The sequence below is a fragment of the Channa argus genome, chromosome 5, assembly GCF_033026475.1.
Source record: "Channa argus isolate prfri chromosome 5, Channa argus male v1.0, whole genome shotgun sequence".
Taxonomy (NCBI): domain Eukaryota; kingdom Metazoa; phylum Chordata; class Actinopteri; order Anabantiformes; family Channidae; genus Channa; species Channa argus.
The window spans coordinates 20,607,444-20,633,237 of record NC_090201.1 but is presented as its reverse complement, the minus strand read 5'-3'; the positions used below and the strand labels follow the sequence as shown (position 1 = coordinate 20,633,237).

At 37.1% G+C, this 25,794-nt stretch overlaps 3 protein-coding genes across 4 annotated transcripts; 2 read left to right on the top strand and 1 right to left on the bottom strand.

Moving 5' to 3' along the window:
- Positions 1–45: 45 nt before the first annotated feature.
- On the bottom strand, positions 46–2,834 carry bloc1s1 (biogenesis of lysosomal organelles complex-1, subunit 1). Its single transcript, XM_067505450.1, has 4 exons — positions 2,504–2,834; positions 2,307–2,379; positions 1,278–1,410; positions 46–743 (listed from the first exon to the last, which is right to left on the bottom strand). The coding sequence occupies exons 1-4, from the start codon at positions 2,562–2,564 to the stop codon at positions 633–635; spliced, it is 378 nt and encodes a 125-aa protein (XP_067361551.1). The 5' UTR covers positions 2,565–2,834; the 3' UTR covers positions 46–632.
- A 735-nt stretch (positions 2,835–3,569) lies between these two features.
- itcha (itchy E3 ubiquitin protein ligase a) lies at positions 3,570–20,694 on the top strand. Of its 2 annotated transcripts, XM_067504739.1 has the most exons (24): positions 3,570–3,702; positions 4,941–4,996; positions 5,481–5,622; positions 6,342–6,466; positions 8,120–8,251; positions 8,498–8,546; positions 8,720–8,898; positions 9,075–9,288; positions 9,969–10,064; positions 10,380–10,554; positions 11,229–11,298; positions 12,547–12,631; positions 13,206–13,334; positions 13,662–13,734; positions 14,043–14,114; positions 14,213–14,301; positions 14,549–14,708; positions 14,821–14,954; positions 16,389–16,529; positions 16,798–16,918; positions 17,084–17,188; positions 17,449–17,545; positions 17,654–17,726; positions 18,324–20,694. In XM_067504739.1, the coding sequence occupies exons 2-24, from the start codon at positions 4,972–4,974 to the stop codon at positions 18,421–18,423; spliced, it is 2,586 nt and encodes an 861-aa protein (XP_067360840.1). In that variant the 5' UTR covers positions 3,570–3,702; positions 4,941–4,971; the 3' UTR covers positions 18,424–20,694. The 2 variants fall into 2 exon arrangements, with proteins under 2 accessions (XP_067360840.1, XP_067360841.1); XM_067504740.1 differs by lacking the exons at positions 4,941–4,996; positions 5,481–5,622 and having other exon boundaries at positions 3,590–3,702.
- A 992-nt stretch (positions 20,695–21,686) lies between these two features.
- On the top strand, positions 21,687–23,222 carry pxmp4 (peroxisomal membrane protein 4). Its single transcript, XM_067504741.1, has 4 exons — positions 21,687–21,853; positions 22,141–22,203; positions 22,301–22,499; positions 22,619–23,222. Exons 1-4 carry the CDS (start codon positions 21,741–21,743, stop codon positions 22,886–22,888), a joined length of 645 nt encoding a protein of 214 aa, XP_067360842.1. The 5' UTR covers positions 21,687–21,740; the 3' UTR covers positions 22,889–23,222.
- Positions 23,223–25,794: the final 2,572 nt, after the last annotated feature.

The window sequence follows — 25,794 nt, the reverse complement described above, 5'->3', positions numbered from 1 at the left end:
AAGAAAAAGTTGTGATTAAAAGTATATAACCTGGTTTTATTTAAAAAAAAACTTTATTAAAAGTAATATTCCATCCATTTGATATCATCTTAAATTGTAACGAATTTAAAATTCCATTGTTGAACAAAAAGAGTAGTCATTAATGTACATAACCATAACACATGAACATACATAATTTAGTTATCAGCTGCTGTACGAGGTACTTTGAATGATCAGACAAATGGCAATTTGTCAGTGTCACTCTAGCTGTTACAACCAGGTGGCTTAAGTTTTCCGCCGCTTTAAAAAATCCATAGTGAAATACAGTAGCTTGGCATATCTATTGCAGATTGATTTGTTAATTGAAATCACTACTAAATTGACATAGGCTTGATCTCTCAACAACTTCAGCATCACAGTGTACTTGCCCTGGTTAGTATTTTTGCTCAAAGCAGAAATTAAGCATGTATGCAGTTAAATGTCAAACGAACAGCCTTTCAACATTCTCCCAAACAAAGTAGCAATCGTTGGCCAACTCAGAGGAGGGATGCAGATGAGCAAAGTTGTTGTTGTTTTCTTCTTAACTTATGAGTGAACTGGGTTTTTGCTTTATTCCACTATATTAAAATGTTCCAAATCTCTCCCCATGGGGTTTAGGAGGAAGCAGACTGAAGCTGACCCTTGTGAACATACTCCAGAGCTGTGGCAATGGTTCTCATGTCCATCTCAATGCTGCGGGCCCAGTTCTCCACATCACCAATTTCCTGGTCAAAGCAGAGTGAAAAACAGAATTATTAGTTGTGGCCTTGTACGTCTACCAGTATAACAGATGATCAGAACCAGCACCAAGCAAGCTTTACACATTTCTAAGGATCCTTTCAACTTCTATCACCTTGTGATCATAAGCTGGATAATTAAAAAGGGGTTCTTAATAAATGGCTTTACTATCTGTCAAATTTGCACAGATTTGTCAAGGCATTTCCTGTTTGATATTGGTGATATTGGTGAACAGTGGTATGTGAAAAATAAATCTAGATTTAGATCTTAAGAGAATCTAGTTCTGTATCATATAAAGCAGAGGCACCTCAAGAGATGATTATTTGACAGCTAAAATTACAAGCTTGTGAAATGTAAGAAGATTAACTTTAATATATTAATATCAAGGTTACACTCAAAGAAGGTGTGTACAAAGGGGGTTCAGAATCCTATAAATATATAATGCAGTCAAGTTTCAATACCAACTGTAACTATGCACTGTGAGTGCATATGTCCTTTCCCGCTGATATGGTGTATCATACCTTTAGAGCCTGATTGAACCCTTCAACCATAGTGATCCACTGAGCAGTTTGTTTGGAGAACTGGGTTGCCTGCACTTGGAGAGTCTTCACCTCGTGATCAAGCTTACGTTGGTTTACATATGCCTGTGCGACTCTAAAATAACAGAGGAAACAACAATAAAAGGGCACTATTTTGTTCACCGAGGCCTATAAGCTGAATCTTTTTTTATCGTCTTTGCCTTGTCCATTTATACTTAAATCACAGTGTCATAGACAAACTAATCAGAATCTCACAAAGTCACAAAAGGATTTTTAGTCATAATCTTTGTCATGAAGGAACAGCTCAACAATGGTCTTTGTATCGTTCTTACCACTCTAGTTCTTTAAGCCGACCGGCTATGTTTCAGCACAACTTTCACAATCTTGACTAACACAATGGGGCAATTTATCCTGCCAGGAATGGATTGGTTTATTGTACTGGCTCTGAAAAAGCAGTGGCTATGGACAATCCAGGCAAGTAACCTTGATTGGAATCTGTTATGGGAACAGTCAATAGCATAGTGCATATCTTCTACAAGATAATAATATCTCCGTTTTTGAGTTTAAACTGTCATAAAAGTGATCATTCTACTATGTGCTTATTATAGAAACCAAGAAATTATAACATTGCAGCCAAGCAGTAACACATCGCCACTGGATAAAAACGTTGGAGGCTCTGTAAAACTTGATATACAATTGCAACATTACATATTTACCAGGACATACTGTATGCTAGGTACCATTATTATTATGATCATTTATCATTCAGGACAAATTAAGCAAAAATGCAAGCATTTGAAACCCCATCTTGTCGGAAGTTTAGATTGACAGTATTTACTGTTTATGTATAATATAATATACACTAGCACATTCGCTTTTCCCTAGTTATTGTGGATGCCAGAGAATGAACGCACCCCGTGTCCTCATCTCCCACTGCCATCCCCACTACTACAAACGGACAACTGAGCGTTAAGACTAACACCCAAGTAGGGAACTGCAGTCCTTTCATACCCAACATTAAGGTGGTCTACCAGGGCTTCTGTCAGACAGGTGGCTGCAGCAATTGCTTCACGTCTGCGTCTCTCTGTGCAAAAAAAGACAATCGGCATTAGCTACGTGGAAAACAGTTCTCGACGGGGACACACAGCTTTGTTTTTAGCATAAGTTAGCATCACAGCTATTCAGCCATAAGCGATCATTATACTCACCCTGCAGATCCTTCCGCTCATTTTGCTTCGCCTGGTGCTCCTTCAGTAGACGAGACAGCATGTTTCTTTTTTTTTTCTTTTTTAAGTGCTCGTTTTGATAATTTATCAACCACTGTCACTGGAAAATTAGCTAGTTAAATAGCTTAGCTGGCTGTGTTACCAGCAGCAACCACGGCAGACGCTATCACGAGACCTAGTCAGATAGGGTCACACGTGGGCGTGTCCGAAAATGGCACCATCTATCTTCATCGTTGTAATGGTTTGTTTGTATTATAATTGTAGTATTAATCCACCCAAGTGTAGCAGTCGGGTTGGCTTGTGGGCTAGACGATAACACAATTTAAAGAATCGCAAGCCCTCTTCATTTGGCCATTATATTGTGGAACCCTGTATTTATTTATTAACTTCCACGTCATTTTGTTAGCCTTCAAAGTAAAAGTCTGAAAATGACAAATTACATTACTGTGGCTACAGCTACCACCGTCACTATTCTACTGCTCTGCTCCGTTTAACAGTAACGGTAAGAGTCATATAGGGTAATTACTTGTAAATATAAAACACTTATTATTTAACAACAAACAATTGTGTGAATAAAGTGGATATATTAGAGTTTTTGTCAGTGTACATCTGGAAAAAAGAACAGAGGCCAACTGATTACCAAGATGATTACTTTTCTGTTAATACTGAGTAATCGGTTCAGCTTTGTAATCACTCAAACACATCCAGTAGTTTAAATAAGTAAAAGCAAGGTCTATTTACTTTACAATATTCAGGTACCTCTATTCTATTTGAAAATGACCATTATATGTTACTTTGAGCTTCCACTTAATTTCAGTGATAAATATATATTTTCATTATATATTTCACAGCTTACATTACATAGTTTGCATATTACTGCATATTATTTATTTTGCATAGTATTTATTGTTCAAATAAAATGAAAAATATGTTGTTGTTGTGGAATAAATTACCAGCCCATTTACAAAATAGTTTTAAAAAATTGGGTATATTTGTGGCTATATTACTGCAGAGAGGCCTTTTATTATGAAAGCCGTATACCGGAAACGCCAGTCTAGTTCTGGCTGGCGGAACACGGGTCTGTGGTGATCATGGTGCTGATGACAAACAGCTATCTGTCAACAATCTAAACATAGTTGAAGCTAAAGTCTCTGTAGTATTGTATCGACTGTGTCTGTCAGGTATGTGCATTCACTTCTTCACTGAATTACAGGTCTAGGATTTTCTCGATCAAATTATCGAAGCCGCGCAAGGAGCCGGGTGATGCTAGCAATAACGTTACTTGTTATATGCATAGTTAGCTAAAGCTAACGGACGTCAGCGAGCAAAGTTGCTATTTGGGGTGAAACTTCTCATTTTGTAGTAAAACCGTAAATTATGAAAATAATTTCGGGTATTTTCAATAATACATCATTCACTCATCTACAAAAAACTAATGTTTGAAGTTGTCTTGACAACAAATCTCTTGGCTAAGCCTCTGCTAAGCTGGCAGATGAAGCTACAGTTGCGCTGTTTGCGTGGTGCAGATAACAGGGAACACGTCGTCTCTGACAACTGTATGTAACAGTGCGATGTACCTAGCGTATCTTCTTTACCAGCATTTAAACGGTCTTGTTTTGTCAAAGGGATTTTGAGCAAGGTAGGTGTAGTGAAACTTAGGTTAGCCAAGTTAAGCATAGGATTTTATGTTGTGAAAGATACTGAGCGTTTTCTTTAAATAGCAAAGATTAAGTCTGACATACGTTGCATGTAGCCCCTACTTGCGCTTCCTATGTGTTATGTAACATTCAAATAAACGTAATGCATGCAAATAGGACTTTGACATATCGTGTTGACCAGGATGTTTTTTAAATCCTAATTTCTATACTTAAAATTTCTGTATAATGTAATCATGCTCGTTTAAATTATAGCCTTGTGGTTTTAATGGGCAATTAGACCAGTCTGTGGATGTAGCCCCAAACGTGGCAAACTGCGATGCACTGTTTCCTTTGATACCTGTCATTCATGTCCAGTATTTAATTTATATGTACTGACCCTTGGCCACCACAGTATTAAAACCATCAGCTCTAAATTTACCCTGTCTTACTTTTGGAAGAAATGGCAATAAAGCAGTCAAAGCCTATATACCAGACAAAACCAGGAAATAAGTGAATTATATTGTCTTACATTGGGACTATATTTTATTATCTGTCTCATGTGATTTACTACACTACTACTATGCATCACTACAAGCACACTTTTAAATGAGTGTCTTCAGATACCCGAAGCTGTAATACACACATCAATCTATACATATGTAAATTTAGGCTTTAGTTTAGACTGACTGTAGTAACCTAATATATTGATCATTGCTAAAGTCTGTTACCTGCATAGAGTGTCCTATGTTCGCACCTGGTGTCAATTGATGCACTTGTTACAGGTCCTTTCAGTTGCAGTGTTATGGATGAACCATGAAGGCCCAGTTGCAAGTCACAGGTAATTTCTTCCAGGATTTGTAATCTTATTAATTAACAGGATTTATCGATGAAGTTGTTGTATATTATGCAGCTTATGAGTTGTTAGCTTTCTGTAGAAAGTTCTTACTGGTCCTGGTTGCATTCAGCAATGGGTGGTAGAGGACAGATAACTGTGTTTGCAAATGTATAGCATCAGCAAGGTTTAGTGTCTTTATCAAATGCAAATTCTGAAAACATAACAAGTCTGCTGTAAGTTACATTATACAGTCCCTGCAGGTGTTTGCCATGTTGTAATTGCAACAATAGTTGGATAAGTTAACCATTCCTCTGTGAATTCTGTGCAACCTTGCAATTTAAAACATCTTAGAAACAATCCAACCTGCATCACAATCAAGCTGTCTTTAAAGCAGGTATTTTAGGCCACAACAAACACAAAAGGTCTGCAAAAATCTGACTGTGATGTAACTGTCACTGTGTTGTTTGGTTGTTTTTTGTCTCTTTAGTACTTTCAGCCAAGCTGAAGGATAACAAAAAGAACTGGTTTGGTCCCAGTCCCTATGTTGAGGTAGCTGTGGATGGCCAGTCAAAGAGGACTGAGAAGTGCAACAACACACACACTCCCAAATGGAAGCAGGCTCTCACAGTGTAAGTACAATTGTGGTGTTTGTGAGACGGGAGGAAGCACTTGGACAAATGGCAAATTACGTACCAGGTGATATGAGATTAAGACAAAAAATTTGGATTTTTCACTAATCTTTATAAAAAGCATTTCGCATATCTGATTTAAAATATCTGAGCCCAAACAGTTCTTAGTCCTTAGGAACAATAGAGACTGCTTTGCTCTGGTTGTTTGATTAGACCATTGAAAATAGGGCCCAGTGTGTTTGCATAATTTAATAACTGCTTAGTACTGGTTGTCTGATGCCAATCTTTAGAAAGCACGAAGGCCAATGTCTGATATGTCAACACGTTTTTTTCCCTCTCGCTCTTTCTTTCTGTATCACAAGAAAATTCAATTTTAATAATAGCAAATAGGACACAAATATGCCCAACTTAAATGAAAATATTTCAAGTGATTTAAAATGAAAAATTTGCTTTGAGCAAACATTAGGTTTGGGAGTTTGGGCTGCTGTTGAACAGAAAGTCAACCAGAACTTGCTCAGCTTTCAGATTTTTAGTAAATTGGTCTAAATGGCTTCCGGATAACTCATAGGTTTATGCTGTCCATTTTGCTCTTAATTCATTAACGACTAATTTTCCCACAGCTGATGGTTGGCGATGAATCTATTCAGCATTAGTGCACATAATCAATCTCTCCTCGTTTGGCCCAAACAACATCCAGCATTTTCTTTACTTTTCTGCAGGATTGTGACTCCAGTCAGCAAGCTGATTTTTCGTGTTTGGAGCCACCAGACGCTGAAGGCAGACATCCTGCTGGGAATGGCCACCCTGGAGATCCATGAGCTTCTAAAGGCTAATGACCTGAAATGTGAGTTTGCACTGCTTTCTCTTATAGGCTAATCTTTCAGTTTGTTTTGTTTTATCCAAAGGGCCAACTACAAATATTCAGAACTTTCCATTCGCTTTTTCATGTCACTTTACACAGTACACATTTTTTATTTGTGTGTACAAATACATCGATCAGCCACAGCATTAGCACTTGCATGTCTATTCTGGGCAGGTGATGCTACACAACACCATATGCAGCAAACTTTGATGCATTGTGTGCAGAGGTGGTAAAAGTGCATGTATTGCCCTAAACAAAGTACTAAGTAGACTATTAACATGTTACTTTTACTTTTATACTGATTATGGTGATTATTGCAAAAATGTACAGTAATTGATAAAAAAAATAGACATAAAACGTTTTTTATTCTGACAGGAAGTAAACCCATAATCGTACATAAGCTTTTTTTACGAATGGCCCAATGACAATACCAGTATCAGGTATCAGGTCTAATATTGCCAATGTGTACTTGTACTCATTTATAAAACTTCTCTGATATCACACTAGACACTGCATTAATTCAAAGCTAATTTAGGATAATTGATGTTGACAAAAGCAAAGCAGAATTTAAGCTCCCCTCTGCTTAAGATGTGCTTACTAATAATCATTCTCACTTTTTATTTCCAGGAAATGTTAAAATGTCTCAGTTTAAGCATCTGTTATGTTGTTTATGTTCTATTGAGAATCAAATATGGTTTGATGAGATTTTCAAATTATTGCATTCTGTTTTTATTTAGGTTTTACACATCATCCCAACTTTTTTGAATTGGGGTTTATGTAAACACTTTAATACTATTTGGTATCGAAGTACTCAAATGTATCTGGACTCAGTCTGGTGAAAAAGTGGTATCGGGGCATCTCTACATTCATTATTTGATTTTCTTTTTTTTTTTATAATCGAAATATATTTAGATTAAAACCAACAGATGTTGTTGATATTGTGGCTGATTGATGTATTCTGGTGTTTGTTATTGGGATGTTTTACCAGGCGTTGAGAAGCTTAATAATCTACATGTACATTATACATTTTTTTATTTTTTTTCCCCCCTGAGATAGAGACTTCAACTAAACTCATGACCTTCTGTGTCCTCAGAGTATGCTTCTAACTGAGTACAATGGCCTCCCTCAGATCTGGTCAGCATGCACAAACCATGTGACTTTAAAGTCTGAACCATGTTCTGTGGTACAGCTCCTGGCTTTTAATTTATTGAAAGTATTCTGAAAGCCCGACTTGCAGCCCCTTGAGGCCATAGTAATTGTTAGACCCCATGTGACTTCAAGGCTTTAAGCTGACTGACACTGCCATATTAAAAGTCCCATATTCTCACAAGCAGGGCTAAAAATAGGATCAAAACTGCAGGAAGATGAGGCTGTTCTAAAGAACCAGTGAAGTGAAGCCCTCCTAATGGAACTGTCTCTGAGGGTTTGCTACTTCTAATCTCAGATATCACATTATAAAAAGCACATACATCCAGAGATGAATGTACTACCGCAGTGTACCATTAGAATTAGCTTTTATTCAGGTGAGATTTGGTTAATGACTATTCACCTGAGGTGTGATGTTAGGCCCTGCAAATTACAGCCCTATCTTTACTGTATGTGTGTTCAACATATTGCTCCTGTCCTGTTCCCTAGTGTGTGAAGTGGTGCAAACACTGCAGCTGTGCTCTGACAGAGACCCCCAAGATATTGTAGGTGACCTGTCAGTCTGCTTGGATGGCATGCAGGTGGATCCTGAAACGTTTGCTGTGGCAGAAAGAGAACATGGTAGGGAACAACACACACGGATAAACCTAATATACAAGTTCAAAACCTGATGGATACATTGACATGGGTGTCAATGACTCGTGACTTGTTTGCCACAAACAAATTGGTATTGAAGTAGTTTACAATTAGTGCTGCCATTATATATTTTCCCCACCAGAGAGCATTGCAAGATATGGTCTTCACCTGATCAACTGTTAAATTTACAAAAATTGTGTCACTCTGTTTTTTTTTCCTCTGTCATTGCAGCTGCTGTTCCAAATGGAAATAGAAGACAGAATGGAGAAACTGGCAACAGGTCTCGTAAAAGTTTAATTAAAGATCTATACGTTCTAAAGATTTTGTAATCTTAGGTTAAGGGTTTGGTAAGACGAAAGCATTTTAGCCCTTCATTTCTTATGTTCCCTTTTGAGAAATGTAACCTGTATATGTATAATGACAAGTTTTAATATATCACATTTTGATCCCCAGGTCAAGCAGAGACACATCTCCCTCCAGTGATTCAGATGAGTGGGTCATTGTACCTAATGGTTATGCAGTCAACGGTATGACTTCACCTCCCCGTTCACCAGGGGGCTCCACTGCCTTGCGTCCTCCCAGACCTGCCCGGCCTCCTCCTCCAACACCCCACAGACCTGCAGCTTCACCGAGTAGGAAAAGCACGAGACAGCAGAGACTTCACAATATCAGTCATTTCACATTCACTTTCACATTCATTTTCTTTCATGTATAGAAACATTATGTTGAGAGACTGTAAGTGCAGCAAATACAAATGAAATCCCTGATTGCATCTCCCCTTTGCCCTTTTGCTCGCTCGTGTCCTCAGCCTCTTCAAGCAGTTCTTCCCCCAGTGAGCTGAGTGAAGTTCCACCTTCTGATGGTTCCTCTCAGGCTTCAGCCAGTGGGTGCTCCGATCAGCAGGATGAACCTGGTGTAGCCACAACAAGTTCCTCACAGACAGCAAGTGGCCTCAAACCGGGGACCTCTGTGTCAGCAGCCCCATCCACAGTAGCCCTTAGAATACCTCCCTTGCCACCAGGGTAAATGAGCAATACACTGTTCCACAACTCCTCACCATACACTGATCAGGGATAACATTATGAACACCTGTGCAATTTAATGCAATCCAAAATAGTGGCTCTGCCATGAGGAGGTGGTTCTAATGTTTTGGCCCCCCTATTTGCAGTGAATGGGTTGGACAAAACATTACTACCTCTTTCTATAATGCACTCCAGTATAACCCCGCTACCTACTTTGAAGGCAGTAATAAACGCATAGTAGAATTATCACCTTTCTGACAATTTCAACCTAAAACTGAGAAATTATAACTCATAAATTCTAAAGTAGAATTCATGGCAGGGCCACTATATTGGATTGCATTTAATTGGACAGGTGGTCATAGTGTTGTGCCTGATGGGTGAATAATGTTTATTTCAAGCTAATACAGATTGGATTGTTCAGAATTTTGGGAAAGTTGATTTCACTTTTATTTAACCTGATTAATCTCACTGAGGTTAGCAGTGTATGTTCCAAGAAGATCTAGAAATAGGGAGATTTCAGAAATGTGTGTTCGTGTTCTTAATATATTGTTGTGTGTGAGGCAGTATTTTTTTTAGTGTAATTTTCAGTAACAGAATTCTTTTTGCTCTGTGGTCCTGTAGCTCTTCACCTCCTATTTCTTGTGGCTTATCTTGCTCACTCCCTTTTATTGCTTCTGCAGGTGGGAGCAAAGAGTGGACCATAACAGACGTGTTTACTATGTGGATCACATTGAGAAAAGGACAACCTGGGACAGGCCTGATCCTCTGCCCACAGGGTACCAAGACTGCTTTTTTATTTCATAATATTAACATAGCTAATATTTACCTGAACATTTTGCTCTGTTCTCTTCAGCTATTCATTGATATTACCTGATCCTGTTTTAGTTCAGGCATACTTTATGGCAACATTTACCACTATTGTAGTACTAGACATTTTAGCTCACAAACTTAATGTAAGTGATAGGCAAATTAAAATAACCCGCTTCTGCTTTGACCATCGGTGTTAATTGGAACCGATTGGGACTTCTACTCTAACCTAACTTTCTACTTGAAACTAAATCAGATCATGGCCTTAATTTTGCTCTCTGTAGGTGGGAGCGTAGGGTTGACCCAATGGGTAGGGTTTACTACGTCGACCACATAACCCGAACTACTACTTGGCAACGCCCCACGCAAGAGTCAGTGCGTAACTATGAGGAGTGGCAGCACCAACGCAGTCAGCTGCAGGGAGCCATGCAGCAGTTTAACCAGAGGTTCATTTATGGGGTGAGAGCACTCAGTCTTTTTGTATTCAATGATTCATAACCACACACTTTTTAACCACACAAAAGATTTTGTGCAAACACAAATCTGTTCAGCTAAAAGTTGGCATAAATACGGTATTGCTATTTAAACACATATATAGAAGTATTGAAAGTTCATGCTTAATGTGTGATGCTCCTCTTTATTAATAATAACAACACTTTGTTAGCAATATTTTTGATTTCCTCCCCAAAATGAAGGAATTTGCATTTGTTACCTTGTTGAGGCTTAAGTACCATATGATGTTTGCTATACACATGTCCTGCAATTTAATGCAATCCAATACAGTGGCTCTGAGTTCTACTTTTACAAGATTATAATTTCTCAGTTTTTAGGTGGAAACAGTCAGAAATGGGATAATTCTGTGTGTTTATTATTGAGGTCAAAGTGGGTGTACTGGAGTGCACTATAAGAAAAGCTGTTTCAATTGTTTTGGCCACGCCATTTAAAATGAATGAGCTGGCTAAGACATTAGAACCACATCTTCATATATGCCCATCTTAAGGATGGTGTAAGAAACGTTACTGTTATACATTGTCATTTTTTTACATTTGCTTTTTGTGATTAATAAAGGAAGTTATTATTTTTTTAAATGAATTAGACTTTATTAACGTGTCACATTCTCTTTTTCTGTTCAGCTCCAAGATCAGCTTGCAGCAACAGCCAATAAAGAGTTTGACCCACTGGGACCTCTGCCACTTGGTTGGGGTAAATATGACATTTTAGGCATTCAGTTATACTCGTAGTAGTAGAAATATAAAAATAATGGTAATGTTTTAAGTGCCATAGCTATGTTTTTTGTAGATACAATGAAGCTTGAAAGTTTGTGAACCCCATATTAAACCCCTATAGTGAACCCCTTAATCACAATCAGATGTTCATGTAAATCCTGTCTAAAACTATATAAAGGCAACCCATTTAGACAAATAGCAAAGCTCAGGATTCTGACTCTGGCATTCCAAGACATTTTATTTATTTCCTAAATTTATTTTGCCTTAACATAAACATTAATTTAATGTAGTTGGTGTGTAGGGTCGTTTTGTTGCTGTATGATCAACTTTGTGTTGAGCTTCCATTCACTGAAGCTACAACTTGACTTTTCTTGTTTATCTTGCCTGTACATGTTAAAATTCAGTGCTTCATCAGTGATGGCAAGCCTGCCTGGCCCAGACCTAGCAAAGCAGCCCCTAATCATGATACTGCCACCACTAAGGTTCTTATGCTGGAATGCAGGTTTTGGCTGCTTCAAAACTAACTCTTCTCATCAAGCCAAAATGTTTTACTTTGGTCTCATGTCCATAGACCATACTTCCAGTTACCTTCTGGTTTATCCACATAGCCTTAAACAAACTGTAAACAAATGTCAATAATGTTTTGGAGAGTAGTGGCTTAATTTCTTAACTTTACTGAGCCACTGATGGACTCATGTTATGCATATTAAATTAACAGCAATAGAGGCCTTTAGGTTTTTACTGTAGGTGTTACGCCCCGTGCTCTTGGTTTGATCTCCTGGAGAGGGTAACAATGGTGTTGAATGTTCTTCATTTGACTGGTGGTCTTCTAAAGTCTTTAGAATTTCTTCTTTTTCTAAAAAACCTGTCCTGTCAAGATCACCGTTTAATGGTAAAGAGCCATAATTCTCTTTTTCAAATAAGGCAGGGCCTCTGAGACTCATAGCTGATTGCTGGCCCATTTAGTAGAATGCCTGACTGTAATTTGCTCTTCAAATGAATTACAATCTCAAAGGCTCAAATACTTTAGCCATACACAAATATTTAATATTAGATAATTTTCCAAATTATTTTGTATTCTTTGTCTGGATTAAAACACTAAAGATCTGCCCATGCTTATGCAACAATAAAGAAAATTCTAAAAGATTCACAAACTTTCAAGTGTCATGCATAATAAAGAATTTATACAAAAAAGTTGTAATTATTATGACCTTTTTTTTGTTAGAGAAGAGAACAGACACCAATGGCAGAGTGTATTTTGTTCATCATCCGACTCGGACGACACAGTGGGAAGATCCCAGGACACAAGGGTAAGTGCATGTTTTAAGTGACGTGTAATATTGTCATTAAAAGTATTTCACAATAATTACCTTTACAATTTGCTTTAAACAATGTGTGAGTTAGCTGTGTAACCAACAAGGAAAGCCCTCCATTCTCCTATCCCACCTACTTCTTGTAGATGGACAATAACAGAAAAAAAACTGCCTTAAAATTACACAGGGTTAGAATGTTAAAGGTAACATCAAGGCTTTGCAAAGATATAACAGCTTGTGACAAAGTATGCATTGAATAATTGCTCTAAACTGTACCTTTTGAGTCAGTAATAAACTACTAATGAGAAAGTTATTTCTCCAAAAAGGAATTCGTCTGAGTATTTTATAGGAATGTTCTAGCCTTTCCCAGTTTAGTGTTTTGGACAACATGTTCATTATTCCTCCATTTAAATGAAATGTTAGGAGTGGACATAAAATGCATATCCACCAGTTTGTTTACACTGTACTGTATATGTCATGCAATTCAACTTGTAATGTCGATAATGTGTGCAACTTATTTTTTAAACATTTGGTGTTAATACATATATATACATGCATTTGTGCTGTTCAGGTTGCTGAATGACAAACCCTTGCCAGAGGGTTGGGAGATGAGGTTCACTGTGGATGGTATTCCTTACTTTGTAGATCACAATCGGCGAACCACAACCTACATTGACCCACGCACAGGGAAATCTTCACTGTAAGTTATTAAAGTTGGCTGACATTGAAACATACCTTTCATAGAAATGTAATATACCTTTTATAAAACTAATCCGTGGACATTAGGTGGTAGTGTCATGTAGGTTTAAATGCTTTCAAATTAGATATCTGTGTAATGTCAGAAGATGACACTAATTGATGTGTATTAGCCTTAAAAAGTAATGAGAGGTCGTCATACTTGCTCATCATGTTGACACATTTCAAATCATGGATGATTATAAAGTGAGGCATATACAGCACATGCATACATCATGTAAATGTGCTAGTTTATTTGACAGTGATTGTTTTCTTCTTGTCTTTTCTACAGTGAAAATGGGCCACAAATAACCTATGTCAGGGATTTCAAAGCCAAAGTGCAATACTTCAGATTCTGGTGTCAGGTGCGTGCGATTTTAGAACACTGGAACACTTTTAGAACACTGAATTACATTTAGAAATGTAATTATCTTCATATACAGTGTCTAATGATGTTCAGGCTTTCTTTGAGAGTAACAAAGGGACAGCTCATGTTAAATGTTTTGGAGATAAAGTCAGAGAGGCCAGAAAGAGCCGAAAGGAAAAGAAGAAGATATAGAGTATTTGCTGATACTTTTAATTGTCACAGAAAAAATGTATATCACCAGTTTGCTTTTGCACAGAATATTCAAATGGTCTAAAATAGAATAATGTTGTGCCCCCCCCTCCCCAGCAATTGTCAATGCCACAGAACATTAAGATTACCGTTTCCCGGAAAACTTTGTTTGAGGATTCATTCCAACAGGTGATCATCTCAATACACACTCTTCTAATCTGTTTAAAAACATTGTTTTGTCAATGCTTTGTTAAAGTGTGAAACAAATTTATTGTCCATATTTGAAGATCATGAGCTTCCACCCTCAAGATCTGAGGCGGAGGCTGTGGATCATTTTGCCTGGAGAAGAGGGCTTGGACTATGGCGGTGTAGCCAGGTAAGTTCAACTGATTTTATTTGTTTGTACAAATACGTCTTAGTACATAAGGTGTGTCACTCGTAAAATTTTTACACACCACCCTGCATAAAACCTGTTACCATTACAACGTAACGTGTTCGTAACATTTTGAACATTGTGATTTTATGTTTATGTCTTGATCTGCAAGAATCTGCAAACCACCTCATTCAACCAGTTTGTTCACTTCTGCTCAGCTGTATATTTTGTCCACTGGTTATATTTTCAGGGAATGGTTTTTCTTACTGTCTCATGAAGTGCTCAACCCTATGTACTGTTTGTTTGAGTACGCTGGCAAGGACAATTACTGCCTGCAGATAAATCCTGCCTCTTACATCAACCCTGACCACCTCAAGTACTTCAAATTCATAGGACGCTTCATTGCCATGGTACCTGTACTTTTTGTCAGCACACTAAATGTGAAGTCAGTATTAACACACAATGTATACTGACATGATCATATCGATCCTATGACCTGACGACCCTGCATTTTGTTTATAGGCCCTGTTCCATGGCAAATTCATCGACACAGGCTTCTCCCTGCCTTTCTACAAGCGTATCCTGAATAAACCCTTGGCTCTCAAAGACCTGGAGTCCATAGATCCGGAGTTTTACAACTCACTGATCTGGATCAAGTAGGTCGTGGGATACAAACCACAACATTTGACTTGGCGGATGGGATAGGTTCTGGATATGTAGATGTTGGGAAAGGTTGTTAGACAGACTGACGCATGGCATGTTGGCCATCTGCCTTATCTTATCTTCCCATTGAAGATGCGCATCAGGAAATATTCCATTGTTTAGCTGTTGTGTGTGTGGACAGAAATGCAAAGATATAGCATATTTATTTAAAAACTGTTCAACATTTAACTATATTAGCTAATAAAGAGGAAAAAAAACTCTGCTTTCCCACAAATGCTCTGGGAGTCTCCTTTAGATGTCTAAAGGAACGCTGTATTTATTTGGCCAAGGTCTATAATGTGAACACAGTGACATGTTAAAACATTCTAAAGAAATTGCAGTTCGTCAAGCAAATAAACTTCTCGTGTTATTAACTTAGGATGGTAGGAGATTGTTTAGACATCTGAAAGCCATGAGTTCCAGCCAGTTTCCCATACACACACAGAATGAGCATAAACAACACCTAAAATCATTGTTAACTCTGAGTCTCTCCCAGACTAGCTGGCACCTTTGCACACAGATATCTTATACTTCAGTACATCTTACATGTCATCATGCACTCTCAAATTTCATAAAGCACATCAATTAAGGATCTGTGATTTATAAACTTTGATGACAGGTACATACATTTACATTTAGTCATTTAGCAGATGCTTGTGGTACAAAGTTGAGGTTATTTGAAGCGCATAGGAAGTTTCAGAAGACTTCTGTCTTCAGATGCTCCTTGTTGGCAGAGCACATTAAGCAGGTCCTTTTTGACTGATCTAAAAGAAATGAGCTGCTGCTTTTTAGGTCATCTGGAGGGGGTTTGATTATGCATGCTGGTAGACCAGTCAGCAGGGCATTGCATTAGTCAAGATAAGATGTGACCAGTGCAAGCACAATGAGTTGGCCTGCAGATTCAGAAAGGTAGGGTTTGATCTTTCTGATGTTGTAGAGGGCAAATCTGCATGCCCCAGAGACAGAGGAGGTGTGGTGTGTAAAGCTCGGGTGATTGTCAGTAATGACCTCCCAGATTTCTGCCAGATTTAGGGACAGTCACTGAAGATCGTAACATACACCAGTCAGTAGAAAACAAATGTTCAAACCAAATTTAGATCACACATTACTTAAATGCATTCAATAAAATGGCCTCATCTCTAGGTTCTGTTGGACAGCAACATCCAGAAATTTAATCTCCTATGAGTAAACTTGAATTTAGCACCAATTGCCAAATTATCCCTTTTGCAAAGCCCTAATGTTTTTTAGTTCCAACAAGAGTCCTTATAAAACCTCTTTTTTTTTTTCAAATTTATTTTTTGTGACTTTTAAAAAGAAAAATGAAATGGACTGTGTGTGTTCTGTGTGAGTGTTTTCAGTAATGATGATAATAACTGTCTGGCCTGTAGGGATAATAACATAGAGGAGTGCGGTCTGGAGATGTTCTTCTCAGTCGACAAGGAGATTCTGGGGGAGGTCACCACCCACGAGCTGAAACCAGATGGAGGGAACATCCAAGTAACTGAGGAGAACAAGGAGGAATACATCAGGTTCTGCTGCGTCATGCACATTTCTTTCTTTCTGATCCACCTCATTTAGATAAACCTAATATAGTTACCAACTGAGTGGTAGCCAGGTTTAAATCGGTTGGTGTAAATCCAACAGAATGATGCACACAAATTCTAAATATTTACACTACATATAATGAGTACTTTGCACATCCAGTAGCTCTCAGGTAGCACTAAGTTCACACACAGATTACCTTCTTAAATTCAACAGTCAGTCTTCACTTGATTAAATTTTACTATGGTCATGCAGGTTGGTGGCAGAGTGGAGGTTGTCTAGAGGTGTGGAGGAGCAGACACAAGCATTCTTTGAGGGCTTCAATGAAGTTCTTCCCCAGCAATATCTTCAGTACTTTGATGCTAAAGAATTAGAGGTACTTAAGTAACTATTCCCCCTATATTCTATAACCTTTATTAGAACTGAATAGTTTGTTGCCTGAGGTAATGTTCCTTTGAAATTGTTTTGTCTACAAAAGATGAAGACACTAAATGCATTGCATGTACTGTATAACAGCTCTGGCTTTTTACTTGTACTGTAGGTGATGCTATGTGGGATGCAGGAGATAGACCTGGTGGACTGGCAGAGACACACAATCTATAGACATTATGCCCGAAGCAGCAAGCAGATTCTCTGGTTCTGGCAGGTTTGTTGTAAAGTTTTCTGTTTTGCTCTACATACAGTGTAATTGCAATCCAGATAACTTATAGAGGTTTTGAATTAAAGCCTTCCAATTTTCTCAAACTGGGTCGCTGTCACTGAATCAGCTTTAGTCAGTGTCATAGCAAAAAACTGAAAAAAACAAATGAATATTACACCGGGTATTTTTCATATCATATTGTATTGATACTACATATTATACGGCATACTGCTAACAAATATTAACACAGGATTATATGTTGACAGTTTGTGAAGGAGATGGACAATGAGAAGAGAATGAGACTGCTACAGTTTGTCACGGGAACCTGCCGTCTTCCTGTGGGAGGCTTTGTTGACCTAATGGGTATAAAAGAAAATGGACATACGTATAATACATCATAATTGTTTCATCATAATACATCATAATTGTTTTCTCGATTTGATTTTCTTTATGCTAACTGATCAAATATAGGAAGCAACGGCCCCCAGAAGTTCTGCATTGAGAAAGTAGGCAAAGAGAACTGGCTTCCACGAAGCCACACGTGGTAAGTCGAGTTATTCTACCTCCACCTACATAAAAATCCCTCTGCTTCAGATATTTGACCAGATATGTGATGTTAATTGATTTAGGATTAAACGTTCGTGACCGAACCCTTTTAGTCATTTCCTATTCAACCAGTTGCAAATCCTTCTTTTGTTATTCTGTCATTCGCCATTTGAAGTTATATGAAATGGTGTAACGACACATTGTTGCTAGATCTTTAGAATACACATAAAACATTTTTATTTAACAGATCCTCTTAGGCAGTGTCACGGGATATGAAGGCCACAGTGAATAAGATACTGGCAGGTTAACTAACCAGATAATTCAGTGTCATAGCACTGAACAAACTAGAAAGATTTTTGTAATCAACTGTTATTGTATTTGTAAATCAAGAAGTATAAAGTAAGAATAATAATTTGTAAGCTGTATTTAAATTATTCCTTTTCTTTATTTACCCCGTGTTTCCTTATGTTATAATTGTTTTGTGATTCATCTATGGTTTGTCTGCAAATTTCCTTCATAGGCATTAATTCTGCACCTATCTTAGAGGTTAGGCAATCAATCCAATCCTGTTTTTTTGTTTTTTTTCTCCATGTAGTTTTAATCGTCTAGACCTCCCTCCTTACAAGAGCTATGAGCAGCTGAAGGAAAAGCTCATGTTTGCCATAGAAGAGACAGAAGGCTTTGGACAGGAGTAATGCAACAAGATCGGGAGCTGCAGGATGGGATGGATTAACAATGGGCCTGGTTGAGCCATATCCATTTCAGACAAGAACACTTTCCACTTGCAGCCAGGAGCTGCTTATAAACTTATAGATCTAGATAGTTTTTTTTTTTTGGTTTGTTTTGTTTTTTTTCTGTCATATTATCATATGCTGCCGCAGCAGCAATTTCTACGCAATTTCTATTAATAGATTAAGAAAATAATTAGCTCCACAGGAAAGTCATGAATCCGCTTTACCCTGTTTTACTTGTTACACATATTAGTTCCTCGCTAATCCCTGCTCAGCCCACTATCAGGTAATGGAGACACAAAGAGATACGTTTCTCATCCTGCCATGTCTGCACTTGCTGTATGTTGCGCAAATGGAGTTTCTGCACGTACATCTGTGAATCTGTGCAGTAGTGATTTCTTAAGAGCCAACTGTTGGGAGAACATAACCATGGCCAGACACACACGTTGTTTTTTTTTTGGTTTTACAGACATTTCATCAGTAGTTGCAAGGATGGATTTTTTTATTTTGATTGAGTTCTTAACCTGATAACAAGATAGAACATTAAAATAGTTTGCACATAGTTATATGAGCAGTGAGACAACTGTGATTGTTCTTAAGAGAAGTTGTATTTTTTAAGTGCAATAGTTTTTGCAGGAAACACGTTTGCTAGTAATACAGCCAATAATCTGTTTGATCTTTTTATAACACATTAGACAATTTCAGCATTTAATTTGGATTTAAATTCTTAATATGAACTGGAGCACACATGTTCTCTGTTAAGCTGATTTGGCTGTGATTTGACAAACTATGCCTTCTCAAAATGGTCTGTGCTGTATGTAATGTCAACTTATTTTTACAATGGATGGTCACTTCTATAAGTAGCGAAGGGGACTAAAAGCTTGATCGTTTTGAGCTGTTACTGATGACGTGGGAACATTAGGATGTATTGTGTAATACAGAACAGTGATTTGTTTGTTAGTGACCCATTCCCGCTGAACGGTAGCCAGGAGTTGTAATTGTTAAATGTTTGAAATGACTAATGCAGTTTGTGTAAATACACTTACAAAGAAGAAAATGTGTTAAACATATAAAGCATAAAATTCATCCCTGCTCCCCTCATGATAATTAGAATTTGAATTGATGCAATATAAATTGGCCCTAGTTTTATAGGGTGTTAGGTATTCATATTTGCAAACTCAATATTTCGTTTTAGTACCAGGTAGAGCACCATCTAAAGAATATGATAATGGAACAAGTTGACCAAAGGATTTTATCGAATTTGTTTTGTAAATCATTTTACCTTGTAGTCAAACTCACAGAGTGTAATCAGTTCTTAACATCCTCCGATGTTGCCACATAATACTGACATTAATTAAATTGTTAGTGGTCCTTCACTTTACTCCCAGGGAAATTGTCATCAGAAATGTAGCTATCAATACAAAATTTAAAATTTTAAAGGTAAAAAAAACAAATGCAAAGGCAGTATTAAGGAAGCCTTGTCTTAAACTTGCTTCAGAAAGTCACTGTGAATTTGTAATGGTTCTTCAATAGGCTTGTCATTCTTTTAAAACCCAGTATAAACTCTGTTTGTACTGTGTATACATAACAAGGTCTTGTTGCTTAATATCAGCCGAGCCTAACTTAAGGTTGGTGTGCTGTTTTTAATAATTTTCCAAGCATCAGGCCATGCTGGTTGTCACTGACGTACACTCTCCTTCTCTCGACTGACTGGTGTTTTGACCCTCGGTCAGTATAAGTTACTGATCACTTTACTCCATACAAATTTGACATGGTTTGCCCTTATTGCTAGTAGTACTATCAAGCTCAGTTTGTTGTGACATGTACGAACACCTCTAAAGACATTATTATTATTATTGTAAAGTAAACAAAACCTTGCCAGGTTGAAGGTTTTGTGATTACAATGTTTGCTGTTGAATATTTTAACAGATTACGGCTAATGATGGCACTTTCACACTCACAAAATTAACCACTTCACTTTTAAATCACTGTTGTGTTCCAGATCATGGGGCAGTTTAATAAATAGAAATATGCAAAATAGTGTTTTTATTTGTATGGATTGGATTGTAAATCATGGGCAAAGTATAATCACTGGTTTTTGGAGCTCTAACTTTTTTGATAAGTTGACGTCAGTGGTTAAAAGCTATTTATTTGGAGAAGGAGTTTCATGTATCAATGGACTAAATCGATTGAGACAAAACAGAAATAAAATGACTAAAACACTGGCTTCCTGCATGACACTTGTGAAGTGTAATAATTGTCCTCACTGCATCAATGTTTTTATAGTTCTTTACAATGTCTTACTTATAGTTCATTAGTTTGTTTGCATTTTGCCACATTATGAAAAATATGCTAATCCAAAGTTTGTAAAATGCAATTAAGATATAAAGCAATATACACATATTAATAATTAGCAATACTGTTTCCCCTCAAAAAAAGTGCTCAGACCCCTTTTTCCACAGTATGGTTTCATGCATTTCATTTAAAATGAATACAATTATATCTCAATATGCTGTAGACTAACCCTTAAGACTAACAAAGTGAAAATGTGTTTCAGACATTTCTGAAAAAATGGCAACTTTAACAACGAACTCAACGTACATGAGCTTTATTATATAATAGTGCTGACAAATAATGGTCTAATCTCCAGTATTTAATGATACTGTTTTTGTCCAAAGGAGCTTACCGTAAGTGGAATAAAATTTTAAATATCTATAGTTTGTCTAAACGGTACCTAGTGTATATTTGACTGAATTAGACACATTAGGTGTTGACTTGCAGAGCACTGCAGATTACCTTTAAATGATCTCAGAACAAATTATAGCCTCTCTTAGACTCCGACTTAACAAATACTGAAATTTGGGCATCCTCACCGAAGCATCACCTGCAGAATATAACCAGCTTTATGTTTGTTTATAATTCTGGCATGAAAGGGGGTCATAATAGTGGTCTGCCCTTTTAGTTATGCTGTGCAATATGCACTAAAGTTGGGTATGTATTTTGGTAACAGAAAATTACACTTCAGACAGCAGTAACTGTAATAGAAAAATGTATGTTATTAAAGACATCTTCAAAAGACACTGATGGTCAGTTCCTACGTTTTTCTTCACTCCCTCTGAATCAAATAACATCTTACCCTATTGGAATGAATATCTTATTTAAAACAAACAGGTAGGAACGTATAATGCAGCGTATCACCACGGCGATCAATTAGTGTGACACGACGGCGTGGAAACGTGTGTGCAACATGTATTTCTGTCCCCTCAGTACTCTTGAAAGTCATGGCTGGCCCAGATCCGATAAAAACTCTTCTCTACACCGTCAACAACCTGCTGCAGCAGGAGAAATATAAAGCAGTTCTGGCAATTTTGAAAGGATTCAGAAACGGCGCAGTGTGGGTGAACATAGTCAATAAAGTAGATGGCTGCTAGGCTACGAATATTTAACTGCTTCACTGCTTCACTCCACTACAGCTGTGAGCTAACCGCGTTACTATTACAGCAGTAACTTTCTGCAGCCACTTAACTTTGATAACTTTGTTGAATTACAGTATTAAGCTTGTATTTTACAGCAGCCTGTTTGTATTTTAATGATTGTTTGAGTATTATTAATTACGGTGAATAAGTTGTATTACATAGACCACTTGTGACATGACAGTTTTTTTTTTTTTACAATTCGTAGATATGGGGCAAAGATCAGAGCACCCCATGCCCTGGTAATGACATTTCTATTCAGAAGTGGCAGGTAAGACTTTGAATTGTAATAGTTGTTTTTTTAGGTAACTGGATTCTTTTATTATAGTATCTCTGAAGTCTGTACATGTTTTTCCTCCCTGTGACAGTTTAAAGGACAAGCTTAAAGCCATTTTGAAGGCAACGTACACCCACTCCCGCAACCTGGCATACTTTGTTTTCACATACAAAGGACTGCAAGCACTGCAGCAGAAGATTCAAGGAAAAAGTTTACAGTCGCACTCCTTTCTGGCTGCCTGTGTTGGAGGATGGTTTGTGTTTGGAGATAATAACAACATTAACAGCCAGGTATGACGGGTCTTTAGGCCGTGTTTGGCCTTTGCTTGATCCTGTCTTTTCAATAACAAATGTAACTATTTGATGAAGTAAACTTACTACATGTATTAAAACTCTACCTTTTACTGTAGATCAACATGTATTTGCTGTCCAGGATCCTGTTTGCGCTCTCTCGGCTGGCTGTAGAGAAAGGATTTATACCCCAGCCAAAACATGACCCTTTCCCACTTTTTGCCACCCTGGTATGGGGCATCGTCTTGTGGCTTTTTGAGTATTACCCACACACACTCCAACCCTCCCTGCAGTCCTCCATGACCTACCTCTACCATGATAGCAATGTATGGCACGACATCTCGGACTTCCTTGTTTATAATAAGCCAAGGACTGCTGCACAGAGATGAAGTTTAATTGTATCTAGAGAGGACCAGCTGTCTAATGGCATTATTACATTTTATAATTATTAATATTCCAATATTATTGACTGTTGCCTTCTTTAAAAATTGTTTTATTGTAATTTGTACTGTGTTTATATTAATGTTTGATTGAATGAGATATGTATTTTTTTGTGTAGAAAATGTTATTTGACAAATAAGCTAGAAAACGCCACATCTCTATCGATCCTGTGTGATTCTATTTCTGTTAATATTATGGCTGAGTGTATGATTTTTTTTTTAGTTAATATTTTCAGGCATTGTGAAGTTGGTGATTTGGTTTGCAAATAAAAATATTTGTGCACCCGTGCCATAGTTTTATGTAGTACAAAATGTATTTAACTGAGAGCCATTTAAGTCTAGAAGTGAGCGTCATGCTGCTTCAAATAGCCACCACCTGGCTTTGTTTTAATATTGAGGATTCCCTCGACACTGCTCCTCCCTGCAACACGTTCGCAAGAAATACTGGATGTGCATGTTAAAATGTTTATTTAATATTGTTTTACCTTTTTATAAAGCTGAGGGTGTGCCGTTATTACACACAGTATTTAATAAGGTACAAATGAATCAGATTTCGACAAACCTGTTTGCAGTATTTCATTTTAGCTAAATTTAACATTAGGGTTTATAGGGTTTAGTATCAACTCTTGATGAAAATTAAATTTTCAATGCAGCTATATAATATGGTCCAATGAGTAAACACATTTTTGATGTGTGTGACTACTCAAGTTCTACCCTAAATTACAGTTTTTAAATACTTGTATTTCAGTTTTTCCATTTTAACCAACTCTGTGCTTCTACTTAACTAACACTATTCATTTGTCCGCTCCATCAATTTTATTTAAAGAGTAGTTATTGGCATATGAAATGTTTGCATATAAAACTATTACCTCATATCACAGAAGAAAATGCTCATGAACAAACTAATTTGCTATATATATATATATATATATATATATATATATATATATATATAACAAAATTACATATACAACAAATTGACAGGATCCTGTAGAAATATAAAGGTAAAATCAAAGGACAAAAGAACTATTAAGTGCACTTTTAGTTATATGTCCTACTTTCACTTGGAAGCTGGCTGTACCAGAACCATGGGTGTTTTGCGTAGAAGTTAGGAATGTGCCAGCAAACGATATGCATTGCTTAATGCATTGTGCCCATATGTATCTCTATAAGGCTCTATTCAGGCAAGGGACCAGTGAAGTGGTTCAAACTACCCAACACTGACATGTATAGTAAAATGAAGCTAGTGCCAAAAAACAATTTTTAATTAAAACAGCAGATTAAGATTTTACATGCAAAATTATGTCTTAAAAAGGTGTGTATTGTGTGTATTAGAGAGCAGCAGCCTCTGTCGTAACTCCAAGTCAGTATTCATTCACAAAAAATGCATCCCAGACAATGTACAGTACATACTTGACATTATAAACAGGTGAGCACCCAAATGTTTGAACATTCTTTGCGCAATAAAGCTATTATCCCTTGGAGGCATGTTCAAACATTGATGGAAGTGCTATTCAGGTCCAAGTGCAATTTTGAGGCAGAGGGCAGCTGATTTAAGGGTGTGTGTCTAAAGAAAGAGAGAGAGAAAGAAACCAAGAATCAAATGTGCAGATTGTGCATGAGTGAGCGTTACTTTAGGTTTTTGTCTTTCTAACTGTTTCATCAGTTATCAGGCATGTCACCTATTTTTGGATAGTGACACAGTTTTGACCATTTTGGCTCTGTACCTTACCAATAATTAAACAAAGATATTAAGCAAATTAAATGAAGATGTGAATGAATTCTAAACTGTTACTTTATATTTAAGCATTAGATTGATAATAAAGGATATACAGCCATTTCTATTAGTAGACCCCCAACATCAGAGCTCAAATAACACTATTAACATAATCATAAAACAAATTGGTTGCAAATTCTTTACAATGCAGAATTTACAGATATAACCATGATTCAGTTTCAAGAGTCAACGATTTCAAAGAACTATATCATTTGATTAATCCCAGGGTGAACTTTGTCTTGTTGCCACTGCTCTATGTTCAGCAGATAAAAGTAAGAAGAACCACACTAAACATCAACACCTGTCAATAAAGAATACAAAAACTGAAAAAAGAGACTGAACAAAGACTGAAAAACAAAGACTGAAAAAAACCCACACTGAACAGAGATGGTATGCATACGCAAAGACTGATTAGATCTACGATGGTGTTCAAAGGGTGACAGTGTGAGGATGAAAAACAGATGCTCTTAGTGATGCTCGGTCAGATCTTTACTGCAGCTGTCTTTTCCTGCTTTGTTCACATTGTTTTTAACAAGTTCAATGCAGCTCGGTTGGATTCAGATCTGATGATTTACTTGGTTGACACACGTGTTTTTATTTTTTATTTTTGGACCAAACACTCAAATTAAAGTCTACACTTAAAATGCATGTTGATTGTTTCATTTCAAATTCAGCGCCCACAACCCAATAAGGGCTTTCTATAAACAGACAATTGAATAGTATTACAGACATGACTTAAGGGATGAGAGCAGCTCTTGAAACAGCTGTTCATGATGAAAATAACCTGATTCACCTCTAACTTTGAAATTCACATATGACAATTTTATTAATGCTTCTGAGACACGTCTCATATCTTTGTCACACAACTTTGCAGCACAGATGAGTTCACTCCCAACAAACTGATGTAAACATGTTAACCTCTGCTTTTCTGCTTAAAAGAGTGTGATTACTCGTCTCATATCTGTGTCACACAACATTGCAGCACAGATGAGTTCACTCCCAACAAACTGATGTAAACATGTTAACCTCTGCTTTTCTGCTTAAAAGAGTGTGATTACTCGTCTCATATCTGTGTCAC